Source organism: Scardinius erythrophthalmus, assembly GCF_964197995.2.
Source record: "Scardinius erythrophthalmus genome assembly, chromosome: 14".
Taxonomy (NCBI): domain Eukaryota; kingdom Metazoa; phylum Chordata; class Actinopteri; order Cypriniformes; family Leuciscidae; genus Scardinius; species Scardinius erythrophthalmus.
Genome location: NC_138234.1, coordinates 21,233,498 through 21,260,248, shown reverse-complemented (window position 1 = coordinate 21,260,248; position 26,751 = coordinate 21,233,498). Strand labels below are relative to the sequence as shown.

At 38.0% G+C, this 26,751-nt stretch overlaps 3 protein-coding genes across 5 annotated transcripts in view; all 3 read left to right on the top strand.

Moving 5' to 3' along the window:
- Window positions 1–5,918, top strand: part of LOC308701573 (uncharacterized protein) — a gene marked incomplete at its 5' end in the record, with an annotated part of 8,966 nt that extends 3,048 nt beyond the window's left edge. Inside the window, 6 exons of the mRNA XM_081383929.1 lie at window positions 579–644; window positions 756–836; window positions 2,116–2,169; window positions 2,936–3,001; window positions 3,113–3,193; window positions 5,452–5,918. Of these exons, the coding sequence (XP_081240055.1) occupies window positions 579–644; window positions 756–836; window positions 2,116–2,169; window positions 2,936–3,001; window positions 3,113–3,193; window positions 5,452–5,544 (441 nt within the window). The 3' untranslated portion in view covers window positions 5,545–5,918. The remainder of the gene's footprint in view (window positions 1–578; window positions 645–755; window positions 837–2,115; window positions 2,170–2,935; window positions 3,002–3,112; window positions 3,194–5,451) is intronic.
- The window catches only part of LOC308702243 (uncharacterized protein), a 25,487-nt gene extending 12,538 nt beyond the window's left edge, over window positions 1–12,949 (top strand). For both annotated transcript variants that reach the window (XR_014031565.1, XR_014031566.1), the window contains one exon: window positions 10,328–12,949. The gene's annotated coding sequence lies outside the window, so the exon portion shown is untranslated. The remainder of the gene's footprint in view (window positions 1–10,327) is intronic.
- The window catches only part of nfia (nuclear factor I/A), a 151,419-nt gene that overhangs the window by 98,843 nt on the left and 25,825 nt on the right, over window positions 1–26,751 (top strand). Inside the window, exons 6-7 of one of the 2 annotated variants that reach the window (XM_081384918.1) lie at window positions 14,080–14,207; window positions 15,787–15,837. In XM_081384918.1, the coding sequence (XP_081241044.1) occupies window positions 14,080–14,207; window positions 15,787–15,837 (179 nt within the window). The remainder of the gene's footprint in view (window positions 1–14,079; window positions 14,208–15,786; window positions 15,838–26,751) is intronic. The other variant, XM_081384919.1, reaches the window with a different exon arrangement.

Genomic DNA, 26,751 nt, shown 5'->3' with positions numbered 1-26,751 from the left:
TAGTTACCAGTGTCCCAGTAAATCTAGTGTCCTCATAGACCAGTATTCTGTCAAACTTACACAACACACTCAGTCAAAGTCAAACATCAGGAACATGCTCTTATGATGTCCTCATAAAACTGTGTCCTCATAGACCAGGATTCTGTCAAACTTACACAACACACTGAGATTCTTCTGTCAAGTCAAACATCAGGAACATGCTCTTATGATGTCCTCATAAAAGGGTGTCCTCATAAAACTGGTGTAAAGCTACACACAACCTGACACACTGTAATGAAAACACATGTAATGTGATGCATAAAAGCCGTGAACATTACCTTGTGGTAGCATTTAAATATTGAAATATTGATTTGAAAACTTTAACTTTGTAATCTTGTATATTATCTCAAATCAGTATTTCATGTGCAAATATTTATTGATAGGTAGCTGTGTATCAGGACCCTTATTATCCTGTCAGTTTATTTTGTATTAATTACTGACTGACTGTACATTATCCTTTATATATTCCATTTATAATGCTTTTTTTAAACTCTTAGGTGAAGTGTTTCTGTATGTAACGCTTAATTTCATATTCTCAGATGAGCCATAAGAGCCAGTGGTCATCAGACAGTGATTGTGCTGCTCTGACTGTGGGTCTAGACGAGGTAAGTGAGAGTTGTGCTGGAAGAGAACGAGCAAACGAAGCAGAGACATCTGTGAGATCTAGTGTTCACACATTTACACCACTGTTTCATGTCTAATGTTATGTTTTGTAGACTCTCAGTGAGGTTGAACCCTCCACTCTCGAAATGAAGAGTCCGTCCCCGTCCCAGTCAGAAGCCAGAGATGTACAGAAGGTATTGTTTTTTTGGAAATTAAATTAGGGATACAGCGATATGAACATTTGGGCCGATAACTGATCATTCTTTATATTCGAAAGCCGATATCTGATATATTAGCCGATGAATCTAAATCCAAAATTTGATATACTTTGAAAGCCTGATTACAAAAACGAAACGCACATCATTTAAAGCCAATGTCCCAAACACTTCAACATAAATCAAACATAATAGTACAGTGGCCTAATGTAAGATTCCTTAACTTTTAAAATGAATTTTACATTCATATTTCCAACTTTCTTTATAAAAAAATGACAACACTTTACAAAAAGGTTTCATCTTGTTAGTATTAGTTAACATGTACTAACAATGAATGAACAATACTTCTACAGGATTTACTTAACGTTTATCTTAACGTTAATCTCAACATTTTCCAAGACATTTTAGGATCCAGTGTTGTATCTGTTAATTTAATGCACTGTGAACGAACATGAACTCACATATTTTATTAACTCACATTAACAAAAGTTTTTCAATATGAAAAGCAATTTCACCAGATGTCTTGAATAGCTCTATTTGGAAATAATTAATCATTCTAGAATGATTGGTGTGATTTTGTAGGGGTTTGCATCTGCATAGAAAATAATAAATTGCAAGCAGAGATAAAAAAAATGAACAAAGATGTGAAATAAACAATGCCTCATATATTCCAGGTAAGTCTAACAGCATTTAGGTACAGAACTTGAGTAATCAACTGTAAAATAACACGGCAGAGTCTTTACATAGCCTGACTTCACAGAGGCCTGTACTGCAATGTCACTACCACAGATGGGTATGAATGATAAAGCAATACATTGTGCAGCCCTACAAGTTAATGTTCATGACTTTAATGCATCACATTACATGCATGTTCATTACAGTGTGTCAAGTGTGTGTGTGTCTTACACCTGTTTTATGAGGACACCGTTTTATGAGGACATCATAAGAGCAATGTTCTGATGTTTGACTTGACTGGAGAATCTCAGTGTGTTGTGTAAGTTTGACAGAATCCTGGTCTATGAGGACACTAGATTTACCGGGACACACATATGGAATATTAGGATCGATACTGATAACCCATAATTCACAGCTCATTGTGGCTAATACCAATAGCGAAAACTATTTGTGCTTGTCAGATTAAATATAATCATTGAAGAAGTTGGTAAAAAATAGCAACCTCTGTTTGGCTTTCAATAAGTGATACTAAAATTATTATTTATTTGTCTTTTTTATATATTTTTACTACTTTTTTTTTCAGATGATAACTCTGAAGAATCAGATGAAACCTGAACAAGATACAGCAACTCTAAAGGTATCCAATAAGTTAATGTAATAACTCTGTTTCCTCAGAAACAGATTATTTGCCACAGTTATCAGTCACTGAATTATGATTGTGTGTGTAAGAAGTGAGTCACGATCACTTACTGTACATCTAGCACAGGCGCAATGTCTCGTATCACTCTCATACATACACACACTTGAACTCAGTGCCGTCCAAATGTATCTAGTTACCAGTGTCCCAGTAAATCTAGTGTCCTCATAGACCAGTATTCTGTCAAACTTACACAACACACTCAGTCAAAGTCAAACATCAGGATCATTTTCTTATGATGTCCTCATAAAACTGTGTCCTCATAGACCAGGATTCTGTCAAACTTACACAACACACTGAGATTCTTCTGTCAAGTCAAACATCAGGAACCTGTTCTTATGATGTCCTCATAAAACGGTGTCCTCATAAAACTGGTGTAAAGCTACACACAACCTGACACACTGTAATGAAAACACATGTAATGTGATGCATAAAAGCCGTGAACATTACCTTGTGGTAGCATTTAAATATTGATTTGAAAACTTTAACTATTTTGTAATCTTGTATATTATCTCAAATCAGTATTTCATGTGCAAATATTTATTGATAGGTAGCTGTGTATCAGGACCCTTATTATCCTGTCAGTTTATTTTGTATTAATTACTGACTGACTGTACATTATCCTTTATATATTCCATTTATAATGCTTTTTTTAAACTCTTAGGTGAAGTGTTTCTGTATGTAACGCTTAATTTCATATTCTCAGATGAGCCATAAGAGCCAGTGGTCATCAGACAGTGATTGTGCTGCTCTGACTGTGGGACTAGACAAGGTAAGTGAGAGTTGTGCTGGAAGAGAACGAGCAAACGAAGCAGAGACATCTGTGAGATCTAGTGTTCACACATTTACACCACTGTTTCATGTCTAATGTTATGTTTTGTAGACTCTCAGTGAGGTTGAACCCTCCACTCTCGAAATGAAGAGTCCGTCCCCGTCCCAGTCAGAGGCCAGAGATGTACAGAAGGTATTGTTTTTTTGGAAATTAAATTAGGGATACAGCGATATGAACATTTGGGCCGATAACTGATCATTCTTTATATTCGAAAGCCGATATCTGATATATTAGCCGATGAATCTAAATCCAAAATTTGATATACTTTGAAAGCCTGATTACAAAAACGAAACGCACATCATTTAAAGTCGGCATGAAATCAAATTTGACAAATCTTCTTTTTATATGTAATATTGTAGTGTTTATTATAAATGATTTATCTGTGCACTTCATTATTTTTTCAAAATTCATGTACCCTTATAATCTTTAATCAAATACATTACCCTTCCCTCCCCCCTCGAAAACGACCTCTCTTCTCTTTTGGTCATGTGCCATGGCGAAAGGGTGCGGCCAGAGCCCATGAGGGTGCGGCTATCGGTGTTTGTCTCGTTTCGCGGGAGGCTCATATAAATATGGTCTGATTCCTGCCTGAAAATTTAGCTGCTTGTCCTTGTTCTCGTCGCTGGGCTCCTCAATAAAAAAATCCTTCATGTGAGGGTAACGGTGGGGGAGTCCGGTGGAGAGAAATCCTCCACAACTGAATGTAAACTGGCATTCAAATCTGCCTCCATTTTGTTTGCAACGCCCAACCTCCAACGATCCAATCAATTCCCGAAGGACGAAATCAAGCCCCGCCCTACATTTTTTTCTAATTTCAGAAGCAGTTTCACTCGGATATACATCACAACAAGGAAAAAATGACAATCTCAACTTCCATTTCATGCCGACTTTAAAGCCAATGTCCCAAACACTTCAACATAAATCAAACATATACAGTAGTGGCCTAGTTTGAACCAGTGTAAGGTTTCTTAGCTTCTAAAATAAATTTTACATTCATATTTCCAACTTTCTTTATAAAAAAATGGCAATACTTTATAAAAAGGTTTCATCTTGTTAGTATTAGTTAACATGAACTAACAATGAATGAACAATACTTCTACATGATTTACTTAATGTTTATCTTACTTAACGTTAATCTCAACATTTTCCAAGACATTTTAGGATCCAGTGTTGTATCTGTTAATTTAATGCACTGTGAACTAACATGAACTCACATATTTTATTAACTCACATTAACAAAAGTTTTTCTCTGTTAGTTCATGTTAGTTAATGCAATAACATATGTATTGTGAAGTTTTACCAAAACATCTATTGCCTTAATAATAATAATAATAATAATAAATCAAATGAAATTAAAATGTTATTAGACAACATTAAACTTAAAATGAAATGGCCTAAAGAGCTGAAGGAACACCCCTAAACCTGAGGCTTTGTTAGATGGTTTTAGCTCAACGGAACACAACCTATATATGATAAATTAGATATTTATACAAAATAAACACAATATTACAACTTATACTTGCACAAAATCATGCACAGATTAACTTGAGCTATTATTAATAGTAATCAACTATTACATAGTGAAACTCCTGTTGTGGATGCGCTCCTCCCAGGACAACACGCTGAAACACAGCAACTAAACCCAAAGAATTCACGACGTTTTTAATGCAATAGTTTGCTCATTATAGTGTTATGTATATATGACAGTCCCAATCATAATTAATGTTTTGCTGACCACCGGTGTGGCCTACAGTGAAGTGTTTACTGTAGCACTCATTAACTCAGCCAAATGCATCCTATATGAGATAAATCAGATATATAACAAAAATAAAAAATATTACAACTTACAATTCCACAAGCGAACTCTCCCTGTAACAATGCGCTGATTTCACAGATTTGTGATTCAAACATTTCAAAACCATCACGGTGAACAGCGCACATCTGAAGCTGAAGGAAGAAATCCATTATTTATTAGTGTTAATATAGCGGCCTAATTTTCTTATCGGATTGACAACGACAACATCAATGAGCATTTATTTTCATGCATCCCTGATTGGTTATGACCATATATTTATAGGGTTTTAACTTTATACTTGATTACAACTTATGTCACAGTGTTTTAAATCTTAAGTCACTATTCATCTCATTAATTTGATCAGTATTAATACTGAGTGGTTTGAAATGTCCCATCATACCTGAATTAGTTTGGCGTCATCAGCCTTCTTTTGCTCAAGTATATCATTGATAATGTAATGTTTTAATTTTATGTTTTATGACAGTGATCAGTCAGTGTTAATGGAGTCAAGTATCTGTGCTGCTTCATTTGGAGAATCTCTGAATCCTTTGTCTCTAATAGATGTTTATTTTTTCTTTCTTTGCCTTGCTTTCAGGTGAGCCCTGAGAAGGAACAATCATCATTGGAGGATCAAGACTGTGTTGAGATGGTAATAAAAAGAGCATTGCATCATTTTAGGAAATGCTAGTCTAGAAAGAACTTTTTCACATCATCTTTGGGGCTGTTTTACACCTGGTCATTTCATTGTCAAAACAATTCCATTTACACTTGGCCACATAAATGTGTCTTCACAAAACGGACATAAATCCGATCTTCAATTCCCGCGCTATATCAGATTTAACGGTGTTCACGTCATCGAAAGCTACCGCTATGAGCAGCATTTTTTGTATCATCAGCTAATTTTAAGATCAATAGGAGAGAGAGTAGCATCAGCACTGGTAAAATCATTTATTCTCACTACTTTTAATGAAGATGACTGTGTGTTGAGCATCTGCGACTTACTTTAATTTATTTTTAGTTTGTATTTTGTGCATCAGCATGCTGAAGAGATCCTCAGCTACTCATCTGCAGTGATGCGTGTTGCAGAAGCGCTGTCATATCTCACTATAACGTGTCATATAGCCTAAAATACGCTGTCACCTGTTTATTATTTGGCATTTTTGGGAGGAGTAAAATTCATAGTGTTACCATTAATTACCTTTACTCTAGTGACTGACCACAGTCTAATCTGTCCCTCCACAGTTTGAACCAAAAGAACCGAAAATATTTTTACGCCTCATAATAACATAAATTGTCTTTGTGTTTTGCGCAATTGCTTTGGTAAAGCATCTCTCAAACATACTAAAATCAAAAGCACAATATGGCTCAATGCCCTTATCAAATCGCAAAAGACGATAAGAAAGTAAGTCTGTAGTCTGTTGTGCTGCGTGTTTCAAACTGAAGAGCACACTTTGCTCGCTCGATCAGCTCATGATCTGGCTTTTTCCATGCCTCGTTTCACAGGGAATGAATGCAGTGAACTCCATCTCTGCATGTGCCATAAGTTTAACATGCATTTGGGAACGCAACCAGCACCAGTTACTCTCTATTTTCACATTCGCATTATATCCACATTTTTTGTAGTAATACAATTTTTCAATAAGATGCGTTTATAAACCTGTTTTCACTTAAACTGCAGGTTTCTGCCAGTATAACAGCTTAAGTGAAGAAATTAAGAAAGTATTATAACCTCTTATTGTAAAATAATATACTCATTATAAAATATTAATTTTTCATTGACAGTATTAGTATATCACTGTCTAGGCGATAATTCTAATAATAGTGATCTTAGTGAAGTATTATAGTTGTTATTAATATGATTATTATTATTAAACGGTGCCATTTGTCATGTTTCATAAATGACTTCTCAATACAGGTTAAACTGAAGATGTTCTTGTTTTAAATGTCTCTTTTTCTTTAAGATGAGATCAGTATGACGGACTCTGATGCCAGTGATCCTGATGAAAGCGGTTCTGAAGGTGATGTTCCTGCTGGAGCTGCAGGCGTCTCCAGTAATGTTGGTATGTGTCAACTAATGATGGGTACACACCAAAAGATTTTACATCTTATAAGATTTTCAAAATGTGATGGACCACAAACATGAGGACAAAAAATCCTAGATTTAACCGTTTTGCTCATATAGTGTGTGGTGTGCCATGATGTGAAAAGACCGTTAGGGTTGGGTATCGTTTAAATTTTAACGATTCCGATTCTGCTTATCGAATCCGGTTCTTAACGATTCTTGGTTTCGATTCCAATATTTATTGGAGAGAAAAAAGAGAGCAAATACTTTTTTCTACCTTTTATTCTTGTTACATTTAGGCTATTACCAGTAAAACTGTGACAATGCATCTTAATTTACAATATACTGTATATATATATATATATATATATATATATATATATATATATATATATATATATATATATATATATATATATATATATATAACACTTTAAGGAATTATAGACTCGACTCGTATTAATTGTCTGATGTATTTATTCATGATCTCTATTTTAAACAAAACTGGTTCTCATTTTATCCAGAATTATGCGGCTCTAGTTTGTCTTTCTTGCATGTGATACAATTCGCTGTATTTTCATCTTTTTTTGAAAAGCTTAACCAAACTTTCGAAAGTCTGCTGCGCTCCGCCATCGTAAATATAACGTACAGCGCATGTGCGGCAGGCAGGTCCTGGCAGATCAATACAACTGTAAACAAATGCTCACTGACATTCACCTCGCGCATGTGAGCATCACCAAAGTAAGGAATCGATAAGCGGAATCGAAGTGTGCGCGACTTATCGAATCCCCGGTTTTTGGCATTTTGGAACCGGTTCTAGATACCCAACCCTAAAGACCATGCAACCAGAGTCTCGACTGTTAACACTCTAGAGACCTCAGAATAAGCATGGCGGACGATATGCAGGAAGCAATTGCGATGATAGTGTTTGGAAATGTTTTACACAACACGTTGTGTAAACATTTGCGCCACAAATCAACAAGCTGATCCTCCATCTCTGCTGTCCACATCAATTTCAGTTTGTGCTGCGCCATGACTGCGTTTCTTATGCTTCCGTCTTCCTTCATCTCGCTTTTTGATTGGATATGGTTTCCTTTCACGTGATAATCTCCAGAGCATGCGCGTGTTTGTCCTCGGGCTTCCCCCCACATTTCAGGATTTCTGATCGTAAATATTCCACATGTTGAATATTTGCGATTCGCGATCAGGTCGGCTCTGACGTTCTTCCGATCAGGTTCGGACACTCTTAACACACCTCACACCAAGGGAAAATCTGATAAGATAATCTATAACCATCAAGATAATCGGGACACAGCTAGGATTTTCAGAAGGGGGAAATCAGCCCAAAATCAGCCTGATTATCTTTTGGTGTGTACCCAGCATAACAAGTTTGTGTTTATGAACATGTTTATTATTATTTTAAACCAATATATATTGTAGTGCAATTTTACGTTAGTATTTTCACCAAAGAAAAATGGTTTTAAGCCAGTTATATTCACTGAACAAAATTATAGATCTAAGTTCTAAGACTTTTTCTATGTACCCAAAAGGCCTGTTTCTCTCAAATATTGTTCACAAATCTGTCTAAATCTGTGTTAGTGAGCACTTCTCCTTTGCCGAGTTAATCCATCCATCTCACAGGTGTGGCATATCAAGATACTGATTAGACAGCATGATTATTGCACAGGTGTGCCTTAGGCTGTCCACAATAAAAGGCCACTCTAAAATGTGCAGTTTTATCACACAGCACAATGCCACAGATGTTGCAAGTTTTGAGGGAGCGTGCAATTGGCATGCTGACAGCAGGAATGTCCACCTGCTGTTGCCCGTGAATTGAATGTTCATTTCTCTACCATAGCCGTCTCCAAAGGCTTTTCAGAGAATTTGGCAGTACATCCAACCGGCCTCACAACCGCAGACCGTGTGTAACCACACCAGCCCAGGACTTCCATATCCAGCATCTTCACCTCCAACACCGTTGAGGCCAGCCACCCGGACAGCTGCTGCAACAATCGGTTTGCATAACCAAAGAATTTCTGCACAAACTGTCAAAAACCGTCTCAGGGAAGCTCATCTGCATGCTCATCGTCCTCATCGGGGTCTCGACCTGCAGTTGGTCGTTGTAAACGACCTGCGTGGGCAAATGCTCACATTCGATGGCGTCTGGCACTTTGGAGAGGTGTTCTCTTCACGGATGAATACCGGTTTTCACTGTACAGGGCAGATGGTAGACAGCGTGTATGGCGTCATGTGGGTGAGCGGTTTGCTGATGTCAACGTTGGGAATCGAGTGGCCCATGGTGGGGTTATGGTATGTGCAGGCGTATGTTATAGACAACCAACGCAGGTGCATTTTATTGATGGCACTTTGAATGCACAGAGATACCGTGATGAGATCCTAAGGCCCATTGTTGTGCCATTCATCCACAACCATCACCTCATGTTGCAGCATGATAATGCACGGCCCTATTCTGCAAAGATCTGTACACAATTCCTGGAAGCTGAAAACATCCCAGTTCTTGCAGGGCCAGCATACTAACGGACATGTCACCCATTGAGCATGTTTGGGATGCTCTGAATCGGCGTATACGACAGCGTGTTCCAGGTCCTGCCAATATCCAACACAGCCATTGAAGAGGAGTGGACCAACATTCCACAGGCCACAATCAACAACCTGATCAACTCTATGCGAAGGAGATGTGTTGCACTGCGTGAGGCAAATGATGGTCACACCAGATAATGACTTGTTTCCAGACCCCCTGAGACCACACAAAACTGCACATTTTAGAGTGGCCTTTTATTGTGGCCAGCCTAAGGCACACCTGTGCAATCATCATGCTGTCTAATCAGTATCTTGATATGCCACACCTGTGAGGTGGATGGATTATCTCGGCAAAGGAGAAGTGCTCACTAACACAGATTTAGACAGATTTGTGAACAATATTTGAGAGAAATAGGCCTTTTGTGTACATAGAAAAAGTCTTAGAACTTTTAGTTCAGCTCATGAAAAATGGGGGCAAAAACAAAAGCGTTTAGAATTGTTCATAGTGTATGTATATATATATCATACTATAGTGTGCCAGTAGATAATATCAAATTACATTTCTAAACATTCCTTTTGCCATTAATTGTAAAAATCAGTTATCAATAATCAGATATTATTATAAATAACAATTTTTCTAGAACAAAATGAATGGAATCAGTACCAAACCAATAAGTTTATCATGTTCATGTTGGTCAAAAACTTTGAAAAGGAGATGTTTAACACAACATTCCATCTCCAGAATAATGTTTTGAATGTCATTTGAAATGTAATTTTTAGAGATCAGATGTATAACCAGTTTTAAGTTCTAGATGCAGGTTTGAGTTACATCTGAGTTTCTGATCTGTCTATAACTGATTTCCTACAGGTGTTCAGAAGATGCCTATCGAGAAACCACTGAAGTTCCTCAAGGTACCTGAGGTTTAAATCTGAATATGACTACCATTGTAAGTACATGAGCTCTCATATAGTTAGAGTTTACTAAAGCATGTATTCTTCTGTACAGAGAATGAACATGAGGCAGGAATTGAAAACCTTGTGGAAAGGACAAAAAGTGTGCTGGTCAAATGCTGAAGTTACAACTGTAATTGAACATTTTAAGGCACATACACTCACCTAAAGGATTATTAGGAACACCATAGTAATACTGTGTTTGACCCCCTTTCGCCTTCAGAACTGCCTTAATTCTACGTGGCATTGATTCAACAAGGTGCTGAAAGCATTCTTTAGAAATGTTGGCCCATATTGATAGGATAGCATCTTGCAGTTGATGGAGATTTGTGGGATGCACATCCAGGGCACGAAGCTCCCGTTCCACCACATCCCAAAGATGCTCTATTGGGTTGAGATCTGGTGACTGTGGGGGCCATTTTAGTACAGTGAACTCATTGTCATGTTCAAGAAACCAATTTAAAATGATTCGAGCTTTGTGACATGGTGCATTATCCTGCTGGAAGTAGCCATCAGAGGATGGGTACATGGTGGTCATAAAGGGATGGACATGGTCAGAAACAATGCTCAGGTAGGCCGTGGCATTTAAACGATGCCCAATTGGCACTAAGGGGCCTAAAGTGTGCCAAGAAAACACCCCCCACACCATTACACCACCACCACCAGCCTGCACAGTGGTAACAAGGCATGATGGATCCATGTTCTCATTCTGTTTACGCCAAATTCTGACTCTACCATCTGAATGTCTCAACAGAAATCAAGACTCATCAGACCAGGCAACATTTTTCCAGTCTTCAACTGTCCAATTTTGGTGAGCTCGTGCAAATTGTAGCCTCTTTTTCCTATTTGTAGTGGAGATGAGTGGTACCCGGTGGGGTCTTCTGCTGTTGTAGCCCATCCGCCTCAAGGTTGTGCGTGTTCTGGCTTCACAAATGCTTTGCTGCATACTTCGGTTGTAACGAGTGGTTATTTCAGTCAAAGTTGCTCTTCTATCAGCTTGAATCAGTCGGCCCATTCTCCTCTGACCTCTAGCATCAACAAGGCATTTTCGCCCACGGGACTGCCGCATACTGGATGCTTTTCCCTTTTCACACCATTCTTTGTAAACCCTAGAAATGGTTGTGCGTGAAAATCCCAGTAACTGAGCAGATTGTGAAATACTCAGACCGGCCCGTCTAGCACCAACAACCATGCCACGCTCAAAATTGCTTAAATCACCTTTCTTTCCCATTCTGACATTCAGTTTGGAGTTCAGGAGATTGTCTTGACCAGGACCACACCCCTAAATGCATTGAAGCAGCTGCCATGTGATTGGTTGATTAGATAATTGCATTAATGAGAAATTGAACAGGTGTTCCTAATAATCCTTTAGGTGAGTGTATAACCAAAGAAAAACTGGCCACACTGACTGAATGCCAGCAGTGTAAGACCGCTGAGGATCCTTTCCGTGGGTTTTCAATTTCTGCCTCACTCTCATTCTCTGTACAGAATAATACATGCTTTAGTAATCTCTAAACACATGAGAGCTTTTGTACTTACAATGATAGTTGTATTCTAATGACACTATACTCTTCTAGAGCTGATGTACAGCCCAAACTAACTTTGTTGAATACTTTTCCTGTTATCTCTGTAATTCTGCTTTGAAACTTGACAATTCTGTTTACATTTTCTGGAAATAACAGAATTGTCTTTAGGTAAACCGTCCCTTGTAAGTCGGTTTCTCTACATGTTGCAGCATTTATTGCATGTTGAGTGAGTTCATTTTATACATTTCAAAGCCTGTTTAATGACGTCTTTAAATTGTGCCTGTTTCCAAGGGCTGTTTTGTCAATCTTTTCGAAGTTTTGAATGGTTCATCTGCTTGTCATTTTAATATGTCAAAACAGTAATGATACTGTATGCTTTCTGAAAGATCACACAGTTGTGCAAGTTTTATTGACCATGTTTTTAAGTTTGTGGATGTCACTTTCCCCTTAAAATGGTATGTCATGATTGTATTACATGGTAAAACTGAAAAAACTCAATGTTTATGATGATATTATTGAAGTCATAATTAAAGCACTTCTAAAACACCTCTGTCCCTGTAATGTTGCAAGTTGTTTTGTGTATTGTATTTGAGATCCGGTACTCTTAAATCACCTTAGTCTTGGTAATACACCGTGTTGTCAGGTTTGTGTGTGTGTGTGGGCATGTACCATTAAACACACTCGTCCTTATAATGTTGGATTATGCAGTTGTGTATTGTGTTTAAGATCCAGTCCTCTTAAATCACCTTAGTCTTGGTAATACACTGTGTTGTCAGGTTTGTGTGTGTGTGTGGTCATGTACCAGTAAAACACATTGGTCCCTGTAATCCACTGAAATGACATATTTAGTGTATTGTAAAAAGAGTGTCCTCATAATCAAGTCGGGCCCCAAAAATCACAATTATGTCATAGGCGGGAACATTTTAGGATGGGCGGGAATGTCCTTGTGTACCACCAAAATATCATATGGTAATATTTTCTGTTCTGTTGTGTGTATAGAACATTTGAAGTCAGATTTGTGATCTGCAGATTAAAACAAAATTTTTGATATTTGTATCATCACTGTAGGGCATTGGGAAAGGGGTGTCCCCATATACCACCACCAAACTTGTTTGGGCATCAGTGTCCTTCTATACCACAAAAACAAGTATGTGTGTGTGTGTGTGTGTGTGTGTGTGTGTGTGTGTGTGAGAGAGAGAGAGAATAAGCTTGCACATATGTCTCTACTGTCCATTTACTTGGCCTGAATAAATATATTCTATACTAATTATATCTATTCTAAACAAAATTCAATCTTTTATTGAAATATAATAACTTTCTCCACCTCAAATAACCTTTATGCTGTAAACAGAGCTGTATATAATAATGTATATAGACATGAATGTATGAAAATATCTTTAAATAAATAAATCATTACATTTTTTATATATTTGATATATTTAATATATTTGATTTAATATTTCATACCATATTCATATACAATTTTTATATCAGTTCCAATTAAAGAATTAAATTATTTATTTATTTGACACATTTCATGATTTTCATTTATTGTGAAGACTGTTCCAAATGAATAAATATATTTATTAATAGATAATATTAATAATCTATATTTATATAATTTTCAAATTAATATAAATAATATATATATGTCAATATACATTTCATGAAATATTACAATAATGAAATGCATTCATGTCAATAAATGAATTAATTAATTCATTAAAAATAAAATAATTGTTCAGTGATTTATTTCTATTTTGTATGCTTTATTTATTTAGCTTTTTTAAATATTTTTTTTATAGATTATATTTATTGACTTGTGTTCATTTATTCTCATATTTTGTATAATTGTATTTACTTATTTAAAAAAACATTTTAACATATTGGTCTTTTTAATAAAAGATGTATTATTTACAGCGTAGTGTGGGCGAGATAAAAACCATATTATTTAAATAATATCCCAACACTTCATTATCCAATCACCTCCTAATGGGTAAAATCAAGCCCCGCCCCTAAAATGCATCACATTGAGACATTTAATGCTTTCTGAATGCTTTTTAATGTTACCTATATCAGAATGAAATGTATTTGATTTTATTGATCCACTCTCTTGTCTTGTCTCTTTTTTTTTGTCGCACAGTTCTGCAAAGCGTATCAAATGCATGGAGGATGAGGTGGACAGTCCGGGAGAGGAGTCCTACTACCCAGGTCAGGGACGCTCGCCTGGCAGCGGCAGCCAAGCCAGCAGCTGGCATGAAGTGGAGCCAGGTAACCATCCACCCTGAAAGCCAGCCTCACACACACACACACACACACATATTCACACTCTCACACTGTGGGGTTGCGGGTGGAGAGCGAGCGATCGGTGTGTGTGTTTGTGCATCCTGTGGGGTGTGCTGGTTGTGGGACGGCAACAGCTGTGTGGGGATTATTTCTGTTCTTCTTCTTCTTTTTTGAGGGAGGAGGGGTTTCAGCATCTCTGATCCGTCTCTCTGGGTATGACATTTCGGAGATGGCACCCTAAACCTCAAATGGCACCTCATTTGTTTTTCTTTTTTAAAGATTTACAGCATCTGCCCCCCTCAGTCCATCTCAGAAGTTAACCATAGATGGCTTGTAGATGCAGACTCATTTAACTTCATACCCATGTGTCTACTAATAATGCTAACAATGTATGAAGGGTCCCGTAAGACAGCGTATGTGTGTGGGTTTGAATGTTGAGTGTTGATTCATCTTGGACTATGTGCGTCCTGTGAACTCATTGCCACAGAGCAGAGGACTGTAAATCTGTCCTGCTCCAAAGCGTCTTCAATCAAGTCTCGCTCTCCCTCCATATTAGAAATAGACACCGCATAGTGGACAGAGATAGAGCGAAAACATGCGTCACACATTATAGCCAGGTCAGGACAGAGCGAAAGCAGGGTGTTGGAGGGCATGATCGTTATTAAGAGAATCATTCAAGAAATTGAATGATTCTGATTCCAATTCCACATAAAGATTCTAGTTCATTAATGATTCATTTATTGATTCTTTTGGTACTTTTGCAGTACTAGTTCTCGAGCCAAACACGACGAAAGTAATGACTTATGATTCTCTGGGTCAAAGGTAATTTGTTAGTTATATACACTGATTTAAACTGAAGACTCTCAAGCAGCCCCAGAAGTTTTTCACACTTTCCGCACAGATTTTTAGAGGAAATCTGGGAAATTATAGCATAGTATGAAATTATATAGAACAGAATATTTTTGTATTTAATAAATATATTATTACAAAAATAAAATACATCATAAATTATATAATACATAGATAATATACATAATACAAGATAATACATCTTAAATTAATATTATTATATTTTATATTATTTATATATTTATATATTTTAAGTATACATAAATATATTTCATATTTTCATATTTTATATGAAACATTTTAAAATATTTTTTATTATTATTTTTATATAAGCTTTAATTAGCTTCTGCACACGCAGCTCAAACATCAATTCACAACATTAATAAGGATGATCGAGACTGTCATAGTACATAACATTATAATGAGAACACAATTATAATAAAACGTTTTGAATTCTTTGGGTTTGGTTTGGCAGACAGTGAAGGAAGTCAGGAAGATCCAGAGAGGGAAACCATAAGACAAATGTCGTGTGTGTGTGTGTGTGTGTGCATGTGTGTGTGTGGCTGTCTGGCAGGTTCTGGACACATCATATCTGACATGAATGGTTGAACTGCTAAGGTATTGCACATTTGCTTCTACACCTCTTATTCACCCTGCCTTTTTTTGTTCTTTTGTCCCTCCTTGTTTCTTTCTCCTCCTTCCTTGTCTTTCAAAGCTGGATATAAACTGCGTGGCTCGCTAGCTAGTTCGTTCATCTCAAGACAAGGTAAAACTACATCAATGTTGTCACCCTTCCACACCTCACCTTCCTTCCCCACCAAAAAAAAAAGGAGCTCGTCCATTGTGCCGTCTAGTTTTGTCGTCGTCGTCGTTGTTGTTTCGTACCTTATTTTTTTTTTTTTTTGGTGTTGTTCTATTCAGATGACCCCCCCCCCACCACCACCACCAGCTTTCCCCTTCACAGCCACATCTACTGCAAAAAAAGGAACAGAAAAAAATTGAAGAATGTTTTTGTCCCCCTGAAATGACATGCACCCCCTGCCTCATGATATACCTATGATTTGTATTTGTGCATGATGTCATCCACATCCATAAATGGTGCATCTGGAAATGTTTGCGTTAAAGTGACGTGTCTTTGTGTTTTTGAGGACGCGATGTCTGAAGAAGTTGTGATAATTATATTAGGGATGTGCAAAAGTATGTATTTTCAAAACTAGTCTATTTTTTCTATAATAAATTAAAATATATTTTTTTTTTCTGTGCTGACAGTCTAGTACAATAAAACTTTATCTGCAAAGTTGTCTCTCTAAATCCATCCTCATTAAACCAGTTACACTGTATATTTAAGCTAAAAAGTATAAGAAAAAAATCTAGATTAACTCACTCAAGTCAACCACCTTAACCGACTACTTGGTTATTGGACGTTTAGTTGACTAGTCCACATTTCTGACACATCCCTAACATATTTAAATGTGAAATAAGACGATACAAATGGGGAATATGGAGGGGTCCTATTGATTTGGAGCTGTGTCTGACTATTAAGTGCTTTTCACAGTTGCTTCGGCACCAAGCAAGTGAGAGTCTGTTCCAATGTGTGTTTGCGCGAATGTGAGAGGGAATGTGTGAGTAAACTAAGAGGGTGAGAGAAAAAGTGAGTGTGATTTGACCTCCGGATCACTCGCTCGTCCATGACAAGATCACATTTCTCGTCCAATCAGCCGCTTGCATCCATTTTTCAGCCGTGGTGTCGAACATCAAAAAGACTGTGACATCTCGAGCTCTTGTTATGCCTGCCATCTGTTTGATTTGTATTCCTTTCCATGAATTTACACCGAGTGTGTTGGTTGTGTGTACGGGCCTCTCCTATCTTTATTTGATAGCGGAGACCTTCGCTATGTGTTTAAAATTAGCCAGCCTTTCGAAAGTATGTCCGCGGCAGCAGCATGCTTGTCATTGCTCAGGTAGGGGGTGTCAGGTGATAGGGCGGTGTAGGGACCACGGGGTGACGTCGACCCGTCATTCTTCTCGTGTCAGCGCAGTCATAGTCCTTGCCACCTACTCAAAAACTACAATTAAAAATGATTTTACATTCAATTTTAACATTTAACATCCAATAATTTAATTTAGATAATTTAAATAAATAATTTTTTGTTACTGAAAATAATCAAAGTAGTATAAAATGTGTATTTAATTAAATGTAAAAACTATATATATATATATTAGTGTTATACTGAAATTTAAAAAATGTGACGATACCAGCATTTCCCTCTAGCATTTTGAGCGCTGTTGAACAAATTCTTAAACACCTCTGATTGGCCATTGTGTTCACACGCTCAACATATAATGTCTGTGATTGGCTACAATGATCAGCGCTTCAAAAACATGTTGTAAATAGACGTCTTTGACGCTCTTCACTGAGCTACATTAAAAAATATATAGATATTAAATATTAATTTAATATACAGATACACATGGGAGCATTTGAAAGCAGGCATCTATCGGTGGATATATTAGGGATCCGCTGATAGATGCCTGCTTTCAAACGCTCCCGTCTATATCTGTATATTAAATTAATATTTAAAGAACTGTATATTTTTTTATAATGTAGCTAGATATTTAATATCTATCTATATATATTTAATTTAAAAAAAAAAATCTAAAATTTTGATCTATGTATGTTTTTTACATTTAATTAAATATATGTTTATTAAACATTTATTAGATATTACATATTTACATAACATGTTGTATGTACATTTAAAAAAAATATGTAAAAATTATATTACAAATTAAATTTTTTAAATTAAACGAATCAAAAACTATATTACATTATTATATTATTATCTCGTGTGTTGAGACCAGTTTGGGCAGATGCGCTGATTGATGTGCCGGAGGGGACGGCGAGCGCTACAGGACGAGAGCGATGGAGAGCAGCAGAGAGACGCACTCGATACAGAATTGCCTCCTCGCCCGTCTGGGTTCTGTCAATTTGTCAGCTGTGAGGAAGGGAGAAAAGCAGGGAAGAGGAGAATCGGGCCAGGACCGGTACCAGTGTGTAATAACGCCTCGGAAGGGAAAGTGCTGACTACAGCTGGGCTTTGATTCCAACTGACAGAACCTTTTCAAGTGTTCATTACTCACTCTGAGACATCAGGCCCAGTCCACCGCAAGCACAGACACTTACACACACACAATCAAAGAGAACTGTCCGCCAACCCACAGGTTTCATTCTGTTTTCTCTTTGGACTTCCCCACTCTACAGGCACCAAAATATCCCCTTAAGAACTTTGCCGGAGATCAATCGAAGAACACAGCTTCCCACATGCTGTGTAGCTGATGGACCTTGTTTTGACCTGTTGGTGAGGCTAGTTAGATTTGGTAGACCAGCAACAAACCAGCTTCTAAGGGTATTATCGTAATTGAAACGCTGAGTTGTTCATGAAAACATGAATCAGACATGTTCCTTTTTCCAAAACAGGTGGCCAGCAACACGTCATCTCAAAGTTGTCAAAAGCAGTGCTAACAAAATAGAGTTCTTGCGCGACAAGCTACCTGCTGATGATGCTGAATTTAGCGTTAAACATCTCAAACTTAGCCTACACCAAACCACATTAATTAGACACAGCACTTTTCCCAAAACCCCGTCCTACAGAAAAGTATAGTATAATTGAGTATAATGCCAGTGACATTACAATGACAGATGCAGCAGGAGGGCATCATCATGTCATCAAAAGCAATGCTAACAAAACAGGATTCTCGCACAACAAGCTAACTGCTAATGAAGTCGGATTTGGTGCTAAACTTGAACAGTTCGCTTCAACTGCTCTGTGAACACGCAAAATGATTGACAGGAAATCAAAGCGACTTTGGATAAGCGAAATATAGATTAGTCAGTAAATAAGATATCCAAAGTGTTGATGTACTTGAGAAATAGCATTAGCAATAGCTAATGTCCTTCTGATTCTCTGCTGTGGCCCGTGAAAGTGTGTGCTTGTGTATATATGTGTGATTCTCATCCTTTTATCCCGCGCTCCATTCCCTTTCCCACAACTTTCTGTATGTTTATTCTATCAGCGTCTCTTTCGTCTGTGTCATGGTCTCGGGTGAGTAGTGTTTTGGTTACATTGGGCTTCACATACATTTGAAGAGTCTGTCCCAATGACACTGTATGTTTCCACTCCGCTCTGTCTTCCACCGCTGTCAGCGTACTCATTGAAATTGATCTTTTGAAGCATTCTGCACTGAACGTGTGAGTGTGAGGAGAAAATGAGAACAGCTGAATGGGGAATTTTGTATGTGTTTGATGAATGAAGACTGGAAAATATTGGTAAGCTGTGCTAAATGTGCTTGATAGCTTCCTTTAAATCTTTTACTATATTCGTATTCAAGTAGCGATCATCTCTTCCTGGTTTCATTGACCTCTTAGATGACCTTTCCATGACCTCAAGTGACCCATTTAAGTTTCAATGGGGTTTAAGCCCATCACTAACGTATCATTGATGCTGGGAAGAGATGCTTTCTTTCTTTCCATCTTGTGTTCTCTCTCTTTCTTGCGCCTGAAAGGGGAAGGAGTCTGCGAGGGCTGGAGAAACCAAGGATGACTTCTAATCACTTACATACACACATACTTACATTCATATTTATTATTAATGTTCATATTAATAACAATAATAATAAAATTGCATAACAGAACATGCTAAATAAAAATATAGTATTGATATTAATAATAATTGGATTTGAACGTCTGTCCCACAAATCTTGTTAATCTATCACATTTTATTTTTGATATATGTTTTTCATTTAGAAAGTTTAAGTGTAAATCTTGTGGCCACTACTAGCAAGTGAATCAGCACTGAAGATTAGAAATTGTAACCACTTGCTAAACATTTGACCGTAACAATTAGAATTTTTGGAATTCTAGATTGGAATGCCATTCTTAAAACTTTTAAAGATGTAAATGCCTGTTGCCTGGCTCTTTGCGGCATCAAATACACTGCATAAACACATGGTATATTAGATGTAAAATCACTCTAGATAGACTAATTTAACCATAATTGGCTCATAACAGGTCTCTGTATTGGGTTGTGTCTGGGGGGGCGTCCCATACACCAGTGCTGTGATTTAACGAGAACATGTGGACAGTGCGAGGAGAGTGGTGGCTGCCGGCTAAAACCATTAATACAACTTAAACCACACATGATTGAATTGCACTAGTTTAAGTCATTTGCTAGCGTCTGGATGAACTTGTTCCTCTGGGGGATGGTGGGGGTGTGAGTGGGCTGCTCTCGGGGAAAAATAAGACATAAGACCAGCGCTTATACCCTGTCCCAGTGCAGAAGAATGGACTAAACACTTTGACTGGGTGACAAATGGGCCAGCGGTGCCTCCTAATTGCCCCTTCTATTTGCAGTTCATTCTTATCAATTTGCATTTCTAACCTCAAGTGGCTAATCGGCCATGGGTTTCCCTCACGTCTGTCTATTTTTACCCCAAAGCGAGAGGTAGAGTGAAGCGAGGCAGTATGGGAGCGCTAATGCCGGAGGGAGGAGTTGAACTAACGTGGCTGAGCATGCACTAACAGACTTCAGTCATTCTCAGTTAGCTCATGTTAGCCTGTGCGTCTGAACTGTTGCTCGCATTAACCCCTGCCAAAGCAAGGCTGCCTGCCAGACTGTGAATGTGAATGCTGTGTGCTTTGCATCCTTAACTCCTTTTCCCTCCGTGTCTGTTCAGCTTTCTCTTTCTTTTTCTCCACCCAATTCTGTTTCACTCATCGCTACGTCATTTCATCCCGCTAGCCCATGGGTAAGATGCATAAGATACTTTAAATACGGCCTTTTGATTTTGCATTTTCAGGCGCCATTTTTACCATTAACAACTAACCTCACCGTCATTGTATACTGCATCAGGAATACCTCATCGGAACTAATTTGACCCAACTGTTTAGTAATTGGGATATAGGAAAAAATATTCCTTTAAAGAAATATTATGGGTTCAAAGCTACGGCCAACTACGCAGCCCCTCAGGGCACATGGTGATATAAAAAAGAAGATAGGTGGAAAAAAATTTAGTTTAATGCAAAAGTATTGCATTCTACTGAAAACTTTGCATTCACTTGCAAAACATTTGTGTTCTCTCGCAAAAGTATTGCATTCCCCTTAGAAACTTTTCATTCACTTACAGAAGCATTGAAATATGTTTTTTTTATTATAATGGTTTCTGGGAGGAACACAATAGATTTGTGAGCGAGTGCAAAGTTTCTTGGCGAACGTAAAGTTTCTTGGGGGAATGCAAAAGTTTTGCAAGTAAATGCAAAGTTTCTCAGGGGAACACTAAAGTTTTGCAACTAAAAGCAAGGTTTCTTAGGTGAATATAAGGGCGGGGGGGGGTTGGCGAGCAAATGCAAAGCAAAGTTTCTTGGTGAACACAGTTTTGTGAGGAAACGTAAAGTTTATTGGGCAAAGCAAAAGTTTTGTCAACAAACGCAAAGTTTATTGGAGAACGCAAAGCGTTTTGTGAGCAAACATTAAGTTTATCGGGAAAGCAAAAGTTTTGTGAGCAAACGTAAAGTTCATTGGGAAATCAAAAGTTTTGTGAGCAAACGTAAAATTTATCGTGAACGCAAAAGTTTTGTGAGCAAACGTAAAGTTCATTGGGAAATCAAAAGTTTTGTGAGCAAACATAAAATTTATCGGGAGTGTAAAAGTTTTGTGAGCAAACGTTACGTTTATCGGGAACGCAAAAGTTTTGTGAGCAAACAAAGTTTATCGGGAACGCAAAAGTTTTGTGAGCAAACAAAGTTTATCGGGAACGCAAAAGTTTTGTGAACAAACGTAAAGTTTATCGGGAACGCAAACATTTGGTGAGCAAACAAAGTTTCTTGGGGAATGCAAAATTTTGTGAGCAAATGTAAAGTTTCTTGGGGAATGCAAAATTTTCTCAGGGGAACGCAAACGTTTTGTAAAAGAAAACAAAAGTTTTGAGAGACAACACATTATAATACAATTATATTATAATATTCTCCCCATCACCATGTTCCCTTTAGGGGCTCCATACTCCATAAGGTCACAAGGTCATGCCTAGTGGTCATGTCAGTTGGACATTTTAAAGTCAATACATCAAGAGGCTACATATATTCACGTGACCTTGCGTTGTTCTAGGACAGATTCACAGTTCGGCCCCATGTAGTGTATCCTGTGCCACACCCCGCTGGGCCTCTCAGTCTCCCCTGCTGTCTTGATCCCCATCCACTCACCCAAAAAAAAACACCCCACCCCTCCTATCCACTTTCTTTCCTTTGCGCCAGCCTGTATCTCCATGACCATGCGTTATTAAACTGCACTTATCAATCATTCTTGCCAGGGATGCCATCGCCTACCACATTAAAGAAGTCAGAGAAGTCTGGTTTCATCAGCCATGTGCCTTCGCAGACCGCTTCCCCCCGAACGGCATTCACACACCATCATCGACCTGTCATTACAGGACCCAGAGGTGAGGTCCCAACACCCCACCCTCCTCAAACTGCACCACTCTTCTTCCCCAAGCCCCTAATCCCAGCCAGCAGGACCCCCACAATCCTTCAAATCCCTGTTTCCTTCACACCCCACAGTGTCCCCTTGTAAGATCAGACTGAATGAGCAGGAACTTCAGAGTCTGAACAGAGTAGGGGCGTTCACACTGACAAATTTGTAGTATCGAAGCATCTGGACGTCATTTTTAATTTCAATGAAAGTTGGAGATGCAACCGATTTGAGTACAGTTTAACTTCATGCAAATTTGCGACATGATGGTGATATGGACCAGGATTTTTTTATTAAATTCCAATACGCAAACTATCCATTCATTTGGATATATTATGGTTACAATGTCGATCAGCTAATGCTGTAAATTATACAGCAATCCTTCTAAATTGTTACATAACAATAATTAGCAACAAGACCCAAAATAAGCAGTTCAATTAATACTCTTTAGGAATCTTATAATCAACGCAACCAAAACAAATTCTGTGACGCAACTAAAGTAAACTTTCCTTGTAAGCATTCCTTGTGTTATTTTATCAATATATGTAATTAAATATCATAAGAAATTCCATTTAAAATTTTCTTCAGTTGGTTCACAATGTCTTTAGTTCTGATTATTGTATCTATATAAAAATATTTTGTTCATGTATTTATTTACTTAAATTAATTATATAATATTTGATCATTGAAAGCAATGATAACTTGATGTTAATGTTTTGATTCACTTAAAATAATCATCTATTAAGTCATTTGTTCATGCATCGGACTACGCTAGTTGTCCTGTATGTTTTTTATTCACACAAAAAAAGTTTGGGGAATTTTTTTAATTATTTTTTTGGAGTCCTTTTTTTTCGCCATTCATTTTGCTGTCAGTGTGAACTGGGCTTGAGGCACTGTGAGTAAAAGTGAGGGAGAGTTATATATGCAGCTTGTTAAAATTGGACAGTTGTTGACAAATCCGCTAAGGACGTGAGTGCGGTCACTTTACGAGTGCAACTCACAGTGTGTATCACCTCGTCCGGCTGCTTGATTTACATGCGTTTAATGTAAACACTTAACCGGATCTCTGAGTGTGACTTACACATGGGTTGGTTTTCTCAGCGAACGAGGCTTTATCAGAGCGTGGCCTGGATCAGGTTATCACGACTGTATTGTCACTGGCTGTGAATGGTTTTGTCATAGATAAGGAAGGACAGTTTTTAATCAAAACCAAAAGCAGCTATGTATTGTCGCCTTTGCGTGGTTGTGAGTTAAAGTAAGGAAAATAAAGTCAAGATTGTTGAATTTTACGACCTGTTGGCTGGTTTGTAGTTTTCCATCGCTTATTCAAAGCGCTTTGTTTTGTACAGTATTCAATGACCTCGATGCAAAAGTCAGGGTTTGTGTGTAAATTTACCAGTTTTTGCTTTTTCTCTATCATTAATATTTTTTATTTGCTGGATATAAAGCCAAACGGCTCACAGAACTGAGCCAAAGGGCCTGTTTCCAGCATGAATTACAACATATTCAAAGAAGTATTAACCACAACTTAATTTGTGAGGCTATTAGTATTGAATCACGCTTGGAAGTGGTATCGCTGTCATGTGAATATTTTATGTCCACATGGATGTGAGGCGCAAAATGGATCGCGATTTAATATGCATATGCGGCGAGGCTTGTCGCCCCTTTAAGAGTACTTCTTAAAAGCTAAATCCATGAATCTATGATTGATTTAAAGTGCCTCCCTCTCTTTCAAAACGTTAGTCAAACCCGGTTTATGTGGTTAGGCGGGGCGGCCGGAAAACTTCTTTTTCTAAAACCATTAAAGAATATTTAAACCCGCCTAAATCTGTCCTCCCTTTCAATTGACCATGCGACTACGCAACACTTGCTCTTTCTTCCTTTTCGGTGTTATTCAAACTGGGTGAAGTGGGAACCTGTTGCCTATTGCATAAATAAAGCCTTTTATTATCACCTTAGTTATTATTTTGATAATCCACCATTCAATGAAAGTTGGCAGCAATGGGCCGGCGATGAAAAAAGGTTGAGAAAAGCGAGAAAAAAAGATCAGTGAACCAACACGATTTGCAAAGTGGAACTAATCCAGAGCCTTTTCTATTACACGCGGGTGGCGGCACAATGGCAACAGAGGAACCGCGCTCAACCAGCTGCTGGAGACTGCCTCCTTTTCAGCTCATCATTATCATTTCCATATTTGCTTTGGGAGGTATGTGTCCGCTGGACCCCCCTCAGATTAACTTTTAGGGCCACCCACTACCTCTGTTGCCGGCCTATGCCTCTTTTGTCAGCGGTGAAAACACGCAGTGAAAGAAATAAGGCAAACAGGTACTTTTTCCTTCAAACTTACTTTGCGAATTTAGAAAGGTTGCACCTGCAACGTCATCATACACATCTAAAGATCTCACTGATGTAATTCAGTTAGTCTACAATTTTTTTCAGCCATTATTCATGATTGGAGGCTTCTGTAAATATTTAGTTTACTCATAGGGTACGGTTTCAACTAAGTTTAATGGTGCAACTCTCAAACATTTAGCCACAACTAGGCTAAGTTTTAACTTGAGTTACACCCCATGTTCTCTTTAAACATTAACACCATTTAATGCCATGGCGCCACGCTTGCTAGAACAACCCGCTGGTTTATAAAGCACAAAGTCATTTCTAAGGATCAGACTCTTCTCCTGGGGCTCCCATGATCTCCTGGTGTCTATAGTTAAGACATGGCTATTCTCTTTCTCACGCTTGTGTTCTGGTATTAGTCTCATCACCACCCTTTTTTAATTCATCAAGCCTCTTTCTGCACATCAGTGGGGTTTTCCACATGCGCTACATGAATATTAAGGCACAGGAGACGGTGTCTTCATTTTAGTGCAACGGGGAACGCTGAAGACGGAAGAGTTGACAGCCTTCACTGTGAATTATGTCGTCCAGCAGCCTTGACAACTCGAGACACGGTCAAACTTTGTTTACTTGCAATTTTCCGTCCAAATAACCACAATTAAATGAATAGGAACATGACATGGGAGCAAGCCATTTAAGTAATTGGCTATCGTTCCACAACACTTAGATTCTGTCAGCGAGTGAAGAAGAAAAAAAGAGTTTTTTTTTCTCCGTACTAATTGACTCTGCCAATTTGCATAATTAACATGGTAGGTTTCGCTGTAGCTGACGCAAGCTGGTTACCAAAACTGTAACACTGATCTACAGTTCGTTTGGCTCTAGATAACCGACTCCATGATGATTTAAAGCCTGAACAGGTACGCATTTGTCCTCGTGAGGGCGAGTGATTGACGACGTTTGAAAAATGGTTTTGTTTGGCGAGGAGAAACGTCACGAAAGCGGTCCAGTCTCAACATGTTGCCTCCAGATAGATGCCGCGATGCCAGTTGGATTCACTTCTTAGAATAACGGAGCAGAAACCATATGCTGCTCAAGTGTTTCATCAAGTCAGCTCTTGGATTGCAGATAGAACTTGCGAATTTCATGGAAAAGGCCTTTTAATGCAGTCTCTGGGACGGTTGGTTTCCAAGTCCTGCTCCGGTTACATTTGGTTTGATAATTTCTACAGTTTTGTTTCATTGATCATTTTTTTATGAATAATATATTTTAAATGAATACTTTTAGTGTTTTACTCTGATTCTAGTCAACAAAAATAACATTTTAGTTGACGATAACGAAACCAAATATTCTAAAGTGTGTGTGTGTATATAAATATATATATATATATATATATATATATACAGACATACACACACACACACAGTTATCCAAATTTGTTTGCTCTTTTTTCATCTCGTCTTCGTTATTTTTCGCATCTTCGCATTTTTGTCTGTAATTGCGTTGACGAGATTATCACTGGCTATGCAACGTGACTAGCAGTTTTGTGTATACTGGGGCTGAATGTGTGTGTTTGTTAGCATTTGTGCTAAGTACAAGAGTGTCGTCCACTCAAATCCTGACTCAGCCTTGTAAAGGGTGTGTCTCAGAGGGGGTCGGTCGCTGCGGCAGCGCCTGGGGCTAATCCAATACGCCAGAGACGGTAAATAGACAGCGAACGTGTCTTCGCATCTCCTTCATAAAAGTTTGTGTCCTACCCCCAACAGAAAGAGCCAGGCCATGAAAAGACGGCATCTGGAAAGGTAAGACGGAGAACGACACCAAAA